The following is a 13,178-nucleotide window of genomic DNA, read 5'->3' as shown; positions in this document are numbered from 1 at the left end:
TTTCTGTTCTTCTTTTTCTGTTTGCTTTAGGTGTAAACTTAGGTTGTTTATTTGATGTTTCTCTTGTTTCTCGAGGTAGGCTTGTATTGCTATGAATCACCCTGTTAGCACTGCTTTTACTGAACCCCATAGGTTTAGGGTTGTTGTGTTTTCATTTTCATTTGTTTTATGCATATTTTTATTTCCTTTTTGATTTCTTCCATGCTCTGTTAGTTATTCAGAAGCATGTTGTTTATCCTCCATATGTGTATGTTTTTATAGTTTTTCCCTGTAGTTGATATCTAATCTTACCACATTGTGATCAGAAAAGATGCTTGAAATAATTTCAGTTTTTTAAAATTTGTCAAGGCTATATTTGTGGCCCAGGATGTGATCTATCCTGGAGAATGTTCCGTTTGCACTTGAGAAAAAGGTGAAATCCATTTTTTTGGGGGGGGGGGGCAATGAAGTCCTCTCTCTCTCTCTCTCTCTCTCTCTCTCTATATATATATATATATATATATATATATATATATATATAAAAATATGTATGTATGTATGTATGTATGTATGTATGTATGTATCAATTAGGTCTAACTGGTCCATTGTATCATTTAAAGCTTATGTTTCCTTGCTAGTTTTCTGTTTGGTTGATCTATCCATAGGAGTGAATGGGATATAAAAATCCCCCACTATTATTGTGTTACTGCTGATTTCCCCTATCATACTTGTTAGCATTTGCCTTGAGTGCTCTTATATTGGGTACATATATATTTATAATTGTTATATTTTCTTCTTGAATTGATCCCTTGATCATTATGTAGTGTCCTTCTTTGTCTCTTATCATGGTCTTTATTTCAACGTCTATTTTATCTGATATGAGTATTGCTAGTCCTGCTTTCTTTTAGTCTCCATTTACATGAAATATCTTTTTCCAGCCCCTCACTTTCAGTGTATGTGTCCCTAGGTTTGAGGTGGGGCTCTTGTAGACAGCGTATATAGGGGTCTTTTTGTATCCATTTGGCCAGTCTTTGTCTTTTGGTTGGAGCATTTAACCCATTTACATTTAAGGTAATTATTGATAAATATGATCTCATTCCCATTTACTTTGTTGTTTGGGTTCGTTTTTGTAAGCCTTTTCTGTGTTTCTTGTCTAGAGAAGATCCTTTAGTATTTGTTGAAGAGCTGGTTTGGTGGTGCTGAATTCTCTCAGCTTTTGCTTGTCTGTAAAGCTTTTGATTTCTCCTTAGAATCTGAATGAGATCCTTGCTGGGTAGAGCAATTTTGGGTGTAGGTTTTTCTTTTCCATTACTTTAAGTATGCCCTGCCATTCCCTTCTGGTCTGAAGAGTTTGTATTGAAAGATCAGCTGTTATTCTTATGGGGATCACCTTGTGTGTTGTTAGTTGCTTTTCCCTTGCTGCTTTTAATATTTGGTCTTTGTGTTTAATTTTTGTTATTTTGATTAATATTTGTCTTGAGGTGTTTCACCTTGGGTTGATCCTGTTTGGATTCTCTAGGTTTCTTGGACTTGGGTGACTATTTCCTTCCCCATATTAGGGAAGTTTTCAACTATTATCTCCTCAAGTATTCTCTCAGTCCCTTTCTTTTTGTCTTCTTTTTCTGGGACACCTATGATTTGAAGATTGGGGCCTTTAACATTGTCCCAGAGGTCTCTGGGGTTGTCCTTATTTCTTTTAATTATTTGTTTGTTTTTCCTCTCTGCTTCATTTATTTCCACCATTCTATCTTCCACCTCACTTATCCTCTCTTCTGCCTCAGTTATTCTACTATTGGTTCCCTCCAGAGTGTTTCTAATTGCAGTTGTTGCACTGTTCTTTATTTATTGACTCTTCTTTATTTCTTCTAGGTCCTTGTTAAACATTTCTTGCATCTTCTCAGTCCTTGTCTCTAGTCTGTTTATCTGTAATTACATTTTGTTTTCAGGATTTTAGATCATCTTTACTATCATTATTCTGAATTCTTTTTTCAGGTAGACTCCCTATCTCTTCCTCTTTTGTTTGGATTGGTAGGGTTTTATCATATTTGTTCACCTGCTGAGTATTTCTCTGCCTTTTCATTTTGTTTACTTTACTGTGTTTGGAGTGCCCTTTCTGCAAGCTGGAAGACTGTGGTTCCTCTTAACTGTGGAGTCTGCTCCCTGTAGTGGGTTGGAGGCGGGGTGGACCATTGACTTGTCAAGATTTCCTGGTTGGGGGAACTTCTGTCTGTGTTCTGGTGGGTGGAGCTGGATCTCTTCTCTCTGGAGTGCAATGAAGTGTCCAGTAGTGAGTTTTGTGATATCTATGGGTTTGGTATGGCTTTGGGCAGCCCACCTTTTAATGTTCAGGATTCTGTTCCCATTTTTCTGGAGAATTAATGTGCTGTGTGTTGCACTGGAACTTGTTGGCTATTGTGTGGAGCTTGGTTTCAGTGTATATATGGAGACTTTGGGATGGGCTCTTGTCTATCAATGTTCCATGGAGTCAGGAGTTCTCTAGTGTTCTAAAGTTCTGGAGTTGAGCCTCCTGCCTCTGGGTTTCAGTCCTCTTCTTGCAGTAGCCTCAAGACTTCTCCATCCATGCCACACAGAAGATAAAACCCTTTGGCTAATGGTGAAACAACTCTCCAGAGCCATGAATACTGAGAGAGATTCACAGAGTTATATAGGGAAGATACGAGGGAGAGGGGAGATAGAGGTGACCTGGGGGAGAAAAGGGAGAGTCAAAGGGGAGAGAGCAATCAAGCCAGTAATCAAATCCCTAAGTGTTCTCCACAGCCAGGAACACCCAAACAGATTCGCAGAGTTATATAGAGAAGAAAAGAGGGAGAAAGGAGGTAGAGGTGACCCAGAGGAGAAAAGGGAAAGTCAAAAAGGGAGAAAGCGATCAAGCCAGTAATCAAATCTCTAAGTGAAAACGGATAGTGAAAATTAGATTTTTAAAGGTAGAACATTGATAACAAATATCAAAAAGCAAAGATTAAAAACCTAGAATAGAAGTTAGACTCTCAAAAATACGATATAAAAAATACAAAAAAATCGTGAAAATTAAAGAAATATATGGAGTTTGTTTTTTTTTTAATAGGGTTTTTTTAGAAAGGTAATAGTAGGTATAAAAATGAAAGTTAAAGTAGTAATTAAGAACTAATATTTTTTAAAAAATACAAAGTGATAATAGTAAAAATATATCTAGGAGTAGCTCTGGAGCTATTGTGGGCAGTGTGGGGTCAGTTCAGTGTCAGATAGTCTGTTGTTTTGACTTATACTTGTTCTCATGGTCTATAGTTACCCCTCAAATACACCATCTCAACATTAACTACAGGGTTTTAATCTGTTGCACCTGTCACTTCCAGGGTGGTTTCCTCCTTCTTTATTTTAGCTTCCTCTGTTTCCAAGTCTGTAGTGTCTAAGTTCTGCCCTGACACAAGGTGGTGAAGGTGGCCACTTATTTAGGCTCACTTGTCCAGCTGTGCTGTGGGGAGAGACAGACACTTCAAACAAATACTGCTGGCATGTGTGTGGGGTGTGTGCAGTGGATGGACCACACTGGGTTTGTCACAGCCCAAGGCAGCATGTACTTCCACACTGCTTAGGCTCCAGTGAGTCTTGCGTTTCTTGCACTTCCCACATTTAAGCCACTCAGGTTCTTGGGTGCTCCATATGGGCACAGACCATATGCACAGATAGGCTGTGCATTTTGTGCCCTTCCCAGGTCCAAGCTGCTCAGGCGACTGGGTGCTTGGTAAACGCACTGTCCCGGTGGACTGTGTAACTTATGCACCTCCCTGGTCCTGGCCACTCGGTCTCCTGGGTGCGTCAGAGGGTACAGTCTCAGGTATGCTGTGTGTCTCCTCTGGGAAGCTGATCTCAGCTTCTCTGTGACACTCCTGGTACATGTGAACCACCCAGGATCCCAGGAAGACATGGTTTGCAACTGGCAACCTGCTCACAGTTTGGTGAAAGATACAGTCTCTGGGGCCAAGATTATAGCAGCCCCTTGCCTTACAGCTCTGGCTGTCCCACTGCCTCTCTGCCTCAGGGGAGGGAGGGCCCTAAATGCAGCCAACTTGCTCTCCTTTGGTATTCGCTAGGGCACAATCCTTCGTTCTCAACAAAGGTGACTCCTTTGTTGAGCATGCCAGGGGTGGGGGAGTAAGAGCCTTTCACAGGAAGGGTCCTTTTTTTTCTATGTTTGTCTCTCTGGGTTTGGGTTACTATCTCACATTAGCCCATTCAGATTGTCCTCAGGCATTCAAGCCCAGTCCTTACCCTAAGGAACAATGATGCAGCCCATGCCTACTTACCCAGCTCCCACTTGCTGCTGGCGGACACAAGTGTCTGAGCCACTTCTCTGCAAGTAGTTTCACTTAGGCACATATTCTGTGTGTGTGTTTGGGGATGTTATTATTATTATTATTATTATTATTATTATTATTATTATTATGTTGACCTCTGAGATTCCAAAGGTCCCCACTGTCACAACTGTAAGAGAGTTTCCTATTGTGTGGAAACTTATCCTCTTTCAACACTCTCTTCCCAGGATGGATCTCTGACCCTAAATCCTTTGTCTCTGTTTTTGTCTTTAATATTTTGTCCTACCTTCTTTTGACCATCTCCAAGAAAAAGAAATGCAAAAAGGCAAAATAGTTGTCTGAGGAGGCCTTGCAAATAGCTGAGAAAACAAGAGAAGCTAAAGGCAAAGGATAAAGGGAAAGATATACCCATTTGAATGCAGAGTTCCAAAGAATAGCAAGGAGAGATAAGAAAGCCTTCCTAAGTGATCAATGCAAAGAAATAGAGGAAAACAATAGAATGGGAAAGACTAGATCTCTTCTTCAAGAAAATTAGAGATACCAAGGGAACATTTCATACAAAGATAGGCGCAATAAAGGACAGAAATGATATGAACTTAACAGAAGCAGAAGATATTAAGAGGTGGCAATAATACACAGAAGAAATATACAAAAAAATGATCTTCATTACTCAGATAATTATGATGCTATAATCACTCACCTAGAGCCAGACATCCTGAAATGTGAAGTCAAGTGGGCCTTAGGACGCATCACTACAAACAAAGCTAGTGGAGGTGATGGAATTCCAATTGAGCTATTTCAGATCCTAAAAGATGATGCTGTAAAACTGCTGCACTCAATATGCCAGCAAATTTGGAAAACTAAGCAGTGGCCACAGGACTGGAAAAGGTCAGTTTTTATTCCAATCCCAAAGAAAGCAATGCCAAAGAATGTTCAAACTACTGCACAGTTGCACTCATCTCACACACTAGCAAAGTAATGCTCAAAATTCTCCAAGCCAGGATTCAACAGTCCATGAACTGTGAACTTCCAGATGTTCAAGCTGGATTTAGAAAAGGCAGAGGAGCCAGAGATCAAATTGCCAACATCCTTTGGATCATAGAAAAGGCAAGATAATTCCAGAAAAACATCTGCTTCTACTTCATTGACTATACCAAAGACTTTGACTGTGGATCACAACAAACTGGAAAATTACTCAAGAGATGGGAATACCAGACCAGCTTACCTGCCTCCTGAGAAATCTGTATGCAGCTCAAGAAGCAACAGTTAGAACTGGACATGGAACAACAGACTGGTTCCAAATAGGGAAAGGAGTACATCAAGGCTGTATATTGTCATACTGCTTATTTAACTCATGTCCAAAGTACATCATGTGAAATGCTGGGCTGGATGAAGGACAAGCTGGAATCAAGATTTCTGGGAGAAATATTAATAACCTCAGATATGCAGATGACACCACCCTTATGGCAAAAAGTGAAGACGAACTAAAGAGCCTCTTGATGAAAGTGAAAGAGGAGAGTGAAAAAGTTGACTTAAAACTCAGCATTCAAAAAACTAAGATCATGGCATCTAGTCCCATCACTTCATGGCAAATAGATGGGGAAACAATGGAAACAGTGAAAGACTTCATTTTGAGGGGCTCCAAAATCACTGCAGATGGTGACTGTAACCATGAAATTAAAAGACGCTTGCTCCTTGGAAGAAAAGCTATGACCAACTTAGGCAGCATATTAAAAAGCAGAGACATTACTTTGCTGACAGAAGTCTGTCTAATCAAAGCTATGGTTTTTCCAGTGGTCATGTATGGATGTGAGAGTTGGACTATTAAGACAGCTGAGTGCCAGGGAATTGATGCTTTTGAACTGGTGTTGGAGAAGACTCTTGAGAGTCCCTTGGATTGCAAGGAGATCAAACCAGTCAGTCCTAAAGAAATCAGTCCTGAATTCTCATTGGAAGAACTGATTCTGAAGCTGAAACTCCAATCCTTTGGCCACCTAATTTGAAGAACTGACTCATTGGAAAAAACCCTGATGCTGGGAAAGATTGAAGTCAGGAGGAGAAGGGGATGACAGAGAATGAGATAGTTGGTTGGCATCACTGACTCCTTGGACATGAGTTTGAGCAAGCTCCAGGAATTGGTGATGGACAGGGAAGCCTGACATGCTGGAGTCCATAGGTTCACAATGACTGAGCGACTGAACTTAACTGAGCCTTCTTTTGAAGAGATTAGGCTGCCTTGGTGGGTTCCTGGTGTACTCCACCAGCATTCAGAAGTTGTTTGGTGGAAGTTGCTCAAAGTTCAAATGATCTTTTGATGAATTTGTGGGGGAGAAAGTGTTCTCCCCATCCTATTCCTCTGCTATCTTGGGACCCTTTCTCTCTAATTTTCTTGAAGAGATCTCTAGTCTTTCCCATTCTATTGTTTTCCTCTATTTCTTTGCATTGATCACTTAGGAAGGCTTTCTTGTCTCTTCTTGTTCTTTGGAACTCTGCATTCAGATAGGTATATCTTTCCTTTTCTCCTTTCACTTCTCTTGTTTTCTCAGCTATTTGTTAGGCCTCAGACAACCGTTTTGCCCTTTTGCATTTCTTCTTTTGGGGGAAAGTTTTGATCAGCACCTCCTGTACAATGTTACAAACTTCTGTCCGTAATTTTTCAGGCACTTTGTCTATCAGATCTAATCCCTTGAATCTATTTGTAACTTCTACTATATAATCATAGAGGATTTGATTTAGGTCATAGCTGAATGGCCTAGTGGTTTTCCCTACTTTCTTCAATTTAAGTCTGAATTTTGCAATATGGAGTTCATGATCTGAGCCACAGTCAGCTCCCAGTCTTGTTTTTGCTGACTGTATAGAGTTTCTCCATCTTATACGGCAAAGAATATAATCAATCTGATTTTAGTATTGACCATCTGGTGATGTCCATGTGTAGAGTTGTCTCTTGTGTTGTTGTAAGTGGGTGTTTGATATGACAGTGCATTTTCTTGGCAAAACTCTGTTAGCCTTTCCTCTGCTTCGTTTTTACTCCAAGGCCAAATTTGCCTGTTACTCCAGGTTATCTCTTGATTTCATACTTTCGAACTCCAGTCTCCTATGATGAAAAGAACATCTTTTTTTGGTGTTAGCTCTAGAAGTTATTGTAGGTCTTCATAGAACAGTTCCACTTCAGCTTTTTTGGCATTAGTGGATAGGGCATAGACTTGGTTACTCTGATGTTTAATAGTTTGCCTTGGAAACAGAGATCATTCTGTTGTTTTTGAGATTGTACCCAAATACTGTATTTCGGATTATTTTGTTTACTGTGAGGGCTACTCCATTTCTTCTACAGAATTCTTGCCTGCAGTAGTAGATATAATGGTCATCTGAATGAAATTCGCCCATTCCCATCTATTTTAGTTCACTGATTCCTAAAATGTCGATGTTCACTCTTTCCATCCCCCGTTTGACCACTTCCAATTTACCTTGATTCATGGACCTAACATTCCAGGTTCCTATGCAGTATTGTTCTTTACAGCATCAGACTTTGTTTTCATCACCAGTCACATCCACAACTGGTTGTTTTTGCTTTGGCTCAGCCTCTTCATACTTTCTGGAGCTATTTTTCCATTCTTCTCCAGAAGCATATTGGGTACCTACTGACCTTGGGAGTTCATCTCAGTGTCATATCTTTTTGCCTTTCATACTGTTCATGGGGTTCTCAAGGCAAGAATACTGAAGTGGTTTGCCATTTCTTTCTCCAGGGGACCATGTTTTGTCAGAACTCTCCACCATGCCCCGTCCATCTTGGGTGGCCCTACATGGCATGGCTCATAGTTCACTGAGTTAGACAAGGCTGTGATGCAGTGATCAGTTTGGTTAGCTTTCTGTAATTGTGGTTTCCATTCTGTATGCCCTCTGATAGATAAGGATAAGAGGCTTGTGGAAGCTTCATGATGGGAGGAATCTGGGTCTTACTCTGATGGGTGGGGCCATGCTCAGTAAATCTTAATCCAGTTTTCTGTTGATGGGCAGGGCTGTGTTCCCTCCCTGTAGTTTGGCATACCTGTGTGGATCACAATAAACTGTGGAAAATTCTGAAAGAGATGGGAATAACGGACCACCTGACCTGCCTCTTGAGAAATCTGTATGCAGGTCAGGAAGCAGCAGTTAGAACTGGACATGAAACAACAGACTGGTTCCAAATAGGAAAAGGAGTAGTTCAAGGCTGTATATTGTCACCCTGCTTATTTAACTTATATGCAGAGTGTTGTGTTATGTGTTAGTTGCTCAGTCGTGCCCGACTCTTTGTGACCCCATGGACTGCAGTCCACCAAGTTCCTCTGTCCATGAGATTTTCCAGGCAAGGATACTGGAGTGGGTTGCCATTTCCTTCTCCAGGGGATCTTCCCAACCCAGGGATCGAACCCAGGTCTCCTGCACTGCAGGCAAATTCTTTACCGACTGAGCTACATATATGCAGAGTACATCATGAGAAACGTTGGACTGGAAGAAACACAAGCTGGAATCAAGATTGCCGGGAGAAATATCAATAACCTCAGATAGGCAGATGACACCACCCTTATGGCAGAAAGTGAGGAGGAACTAAAAGCCTCTTGATGAAAGTGAAAGAGGAGAGCGAAAAAGTTGGCCTAAAGCTCAACATTCAGAAAATGAAGATCATGGCATCCGATCCCATCACTTCATGGGAAATAGATGGGGAAACAGTGGAAACAGTGTCAGACTTTATTTTTGGGGGCTCCAAAATCACTGCAGATGGTGATTGCAGCCATGAAATTAAAAAACGCTTACTCCTTGGAAGAAAGTTATGACCAACTTAGATAGTATATTCAAAAGCAGAGACATTACTTTGCCGACTAAGGTCCGTCTAGTCAAGGCTATGGTTTCTCCTGTGGTCATGTATGGATGTGAGAGTTGGACTGTGAAGAAGGCTGAAGAATTGATGCTTTTGAACTGTAGTTTTGGAGAAGACTCTTGAGAGTCCCTTGGACTGCAAGGAGATCCAACCAGTCCATTCTGAAGATCAGCCCTGGGATTTCTTTGGAAGGAATGATGCTAAAGCTGAAACTCCAGTACTTTGGCCACCTCATGGGACGAGTTGACTCATTGGAAAAGACTCTGATGCTGGGAGGGGTTGGGGGCAGGAGGAGAAGGGGACGACAGAGGATGAGATGGCTGGATGGCATCACTGACTCGATGGATGTGAGTCTGAGTGAACTCCAGGAGATGGGGATGAACAGGGAGGCCTGGCGTGCTGCAATTCATGGGGTCACAAAGAGTCGGACACGACTGAGCGACTGAACTGAACTGATAGTAAGGGTAATGGCAATAATGGTGAACTCCTTCAAAGGGGTTTGTGCCAAGACTGTTGTACTCAGTGCCCCTGACCCCACGGCAGCCACTGTTGACCCATCTGGAGACTCCAGGACTCTCACAGCACATCTGGCTCAGTTTCTTGTAGGGTCACTGCTCCTTTCTCCTGGGTCCTGGTGCACACAATGTGCACCCTCCTAGGGCGTTTTCCCCCAGTCCTGTGGAAGTTCTATAGTGAAATACCACTGGCCCCCAAAGTCAAATTCCCTGTGGGTTCTCAGTCCCTTTGCCGGATCCCCAGGTTGGGAAATCTGCTGTGGGCCCTCAAATTTTGCAACAGTGCGAGACCTTCTTTGGTATAATTGTTCTCCAGTTTGTGGGTTGTCTGCTCGGTGGCTCTATGTGGGGTTCACACCCTGCGCCTCCCAGGTCTTCTGCAGCCAGAGCCCCTGTCCCCACAGCAGGCCACTGATGGTCTGTGCCTCTGCAGGAGACACCTAAACACTCAAAGGCAGGTCTGGCTCAGTCTCTTTGGGGTACTTGGGTCCTGGTGTGCACAAGGTTTGGTTTGAGCCCTCTGAGCATCTCTGGCCAGTATGAAGTTTGAGTCTAAATGCGATTTCACTCCTCCTACTGTCTTGTTGGGGTTTCTCCTTTGCCCTTGAACATGGGGATTTTTTTTTTCTTTTGGTGGGATCCAATATTCTCCTGTTGATGACTGTTCATTGGTTAGTTGCAAGTTTGGAATTCTCACAGGAGAAATGAGCGCACATCCTTCTACACTGCCATCTTGGGAATATGGCTACCAATGGTATATCCTTATAATCTTTTCTTTAAGGCTGGAAGTGAGTCCTCGCTTTCTATCCTGATTTTTAATACATTTCCCTCTTTCAGTATGTCTAGATAAATCTTTTTCAATTTTGTTGATGTTGATTTTCAAAGAAACAAACTATGGTTTCATTGGCTTTTCCTCAGTTATTTTTGTTTTCTATTTTATTTTTCTTTCTGTTATAATCTTAATTTTTTCTTCTTCTTGCTTTCATTTTAGTTTGCTCTTCATTTCTTCTGTTTTACATTGTCTTAAGGTAGAAGGTTTAGTTATTAATTTGAGATATTTCTTCTTTTTTAGTACAAACATTTATAAAATAAAGTTCTCTTTAGCTGCATCCCATAAGTTTTGGCATGTTGTTTTCAACTTCATTCATCTTAAAGTGTTTTCTAATTTTCCTTGTGATTTCTTTCTTACCCCACTGGTTAGTTAGGGATATGTTGTCTAATTTCCACATATTTGTAAATTTTCCAAATTTCCTTTTGCTACTGATTTCTAATTTAATTTCATTGTAGTAAGATACCATACTTTGTGTCTTATTTCAATTCTTTTAAATTGAAGCTTGTGTTATAGCCTATGAGAGCAACAAACTAAGCCATAGACCAGTTAAAAGTTTAACAGAAATAACCTTGGAAAGAGACAGTGAAGAACCTCCCATGTCATCAGTATTTTTATGGCTCTTCTTATGTATCACTAGATGGTTTCTAAAAGGATTGTATCTGTTTACATTGCTGCTAGCTACTCATAAATCTGCTAGCTTCACTATAACCTCTGTGTCTTGGCTGTTACACTTAAATTTGTGGTTTATAATTCTGCTGAGTGTGTGTATTATTCATTGTGCTATCATACATTAGTCATAAAAACAGAGGTGACTTTTGATTTATGTTCTTTTCTCTGTTTTTCTCTCAAGCCACCTGGAACCTCTATGAGTCTAAGTAGTGGGTCCTTCCCTAGTGCATTTGGTCAACAGACATCTAAAGATAGTCGTCAAGGTCAATGGCAACGCCGAAGAAGGCTGGATGGCGCATTGAACAGAGTCCCAGTTGGATTTTATCAAAAAGTATGGAAAGTTTTGCAGAAGGTAAGCATAATACACCATAGGTATCTCTTTATTTTACCCTCCTCATGAAATTATCAGTCTTCTTGTCTGAGATATGACATGACTGTGATATCATTGCAATTATATAAAAGGCATATGCTCTTATGGATAAAACCTAGAAGAAAACATTAAAATGAAATAGTTGATTTGTTATTTTGATATTATTGATAATTTAGTCTCTCTCCATTACTGTTGCCATTGTGGGGTTTATAAAGACATTTCAGAAACATCACTGCTCATCGTTTTGCCCATAGTTGGACATTGTGAAACATTGTGATATACTTACTGCCAATTGAATGGATGCAGTGATAAAGACACGTTCTTTGTAGCTATTGCAGAGTAGAAATGTTATTGTAACAATGTGCTGTTAATAACCAAATGTTACTGTAGTAAAACAACTGTGGCGTATGGGAAGTTTTATGAGAAACTCTTATCTATATTCTTTCTTGGATGAAAACTACTAAATAAACACAGTCATAGTGATGCCAATAGTCCAAAGACTCTACTGGTGTGACCAATTTTTGTTTTTCTGTCAAAGGCCTAGTTTGCCAAAGACATTCCAGGAGACATCACACCATTATGATTGTGACAGATTTGTAAGACCAAGAAGACTGTAGTTCTCATTCATGGGTCTCATTCATAGTCTCATAGGTGCTGTTTTTTGCTTCATTGCCCTTGATAATGACCTGAAGAACACTTCAACCAGGACTTCAAAATCTTTAGTTTTGTTTCTCCCTTTTGCACACTGATGTGCTTCCAGGGACAGAATCAGGCGATCCTTTGGAAAAGTGAAAATGGATTCCTTAAGCTATCAGCTCTGGTAATCTTTCTTTCAAAAAGTACCTATCAGCTGTTTTCCTTCCATAAAACAACTATTTTTCTTTTTCTTTTTTTTTTCACTCAGTCATGCCCGACTCTTTGCGACCCCATGGACTGTAGCCTACCAGGCTCCTCAGTCCATGGGATTTTCCAGGCAAGAGTACTGGAGTGGGGTGCCATTTCCTTCTCCAGGGAATCTTCCTGACCCAGGGATCGAACCCAGGCCTCCCCACATTGTAGGCAGACGTTTTACCATCTGAGCTACCAGGGAAGCCCTAAAACAACTACAGCACAGTGTTAACAGATATGTGCTTTATCTTTCCATTTATACCTGGCTTGTGGCAATTCAGTTTCACAGACTACAGGTACTAGGTGCTCTTCTACCCAGATACCATCTTTTTGCATAGCAGCTATAATGAAAGTCCAAAAGTGTTATGATAGAAGTACAAACCCAGAAGGCTATGAGAATACAAGGGAAGGAACATTCAAATCTAACTGGGAAAATTGGGTATTTTGTGGCAGAATCGAAACACGAACTTAAACTCCTAATATAAAGAGGAAAAACAAATGCCCTCTGTATTTTTCATTCCATTCCTTTCAGAGTATGAATGTAACATAATCACTGTGTACATATGTTTCTAGGCTGGTAATTGTCTGTATAAGGATTGTTATTTGGCATATGAGACATGGGATGGGAGTGTCTGGTAGAGTTGATAAACCTGTTGAATTGGAATATTTATCTGTGATTTAAAATATGATGTTTTAGATTTCTTTAAAATATAAAATGGCAAGTTATTAATTCCCATTGCTTTTTAATAACTGAATT

General features: G+C 40.5%; 1 protein-coding gene across 6 annotated transcripts in view; it reads left to right on the top strand.

The window, feature by feature from the left end:
- PHKA1 (phosphorylase kinase regulatory subunit alpha 1) overlaps positions 1-13,178 on the top strand; it is a 171,903-nt gene that overhangs the window by 154,248 nt on the left and 4,477 nt on the right. For all 6 annotated transcript variants that reach the window (XM_027963242.3, XM_027963241.3, XM_027963240.3 and 3 more), the window contains one exon: positions 11,345-11,515. In XM_027963242.3, coding sequence (XP_027819043.1) covers positions 11,345-11,515 — 171 coding nt within the window. The remainder of the gene's footprint in view (positions 1-11,344; positions 11,516-13,178) is intronic.

The sequence above is a fragment of the Ovis aries genome, chromosome X, assembly GCF_016772045.2.
Source record: "Ovis aries strain OAR_USU_Benz2616 breed Rambouillet chromosome X, ARS-UI_Ramb_v3.0, whole genome shotgun sequence".
NCBI classification, from domain to species: Eukaryota; Metazoa; Chordata; class Mammalia; order Artiodactyla; family Bovidae; genus Ovis; species Ovis aries.
Note: the sequence above shows the minus strand (reverse complement) of the source record. Positions and strands in the feature narration are given on the sequence as shown.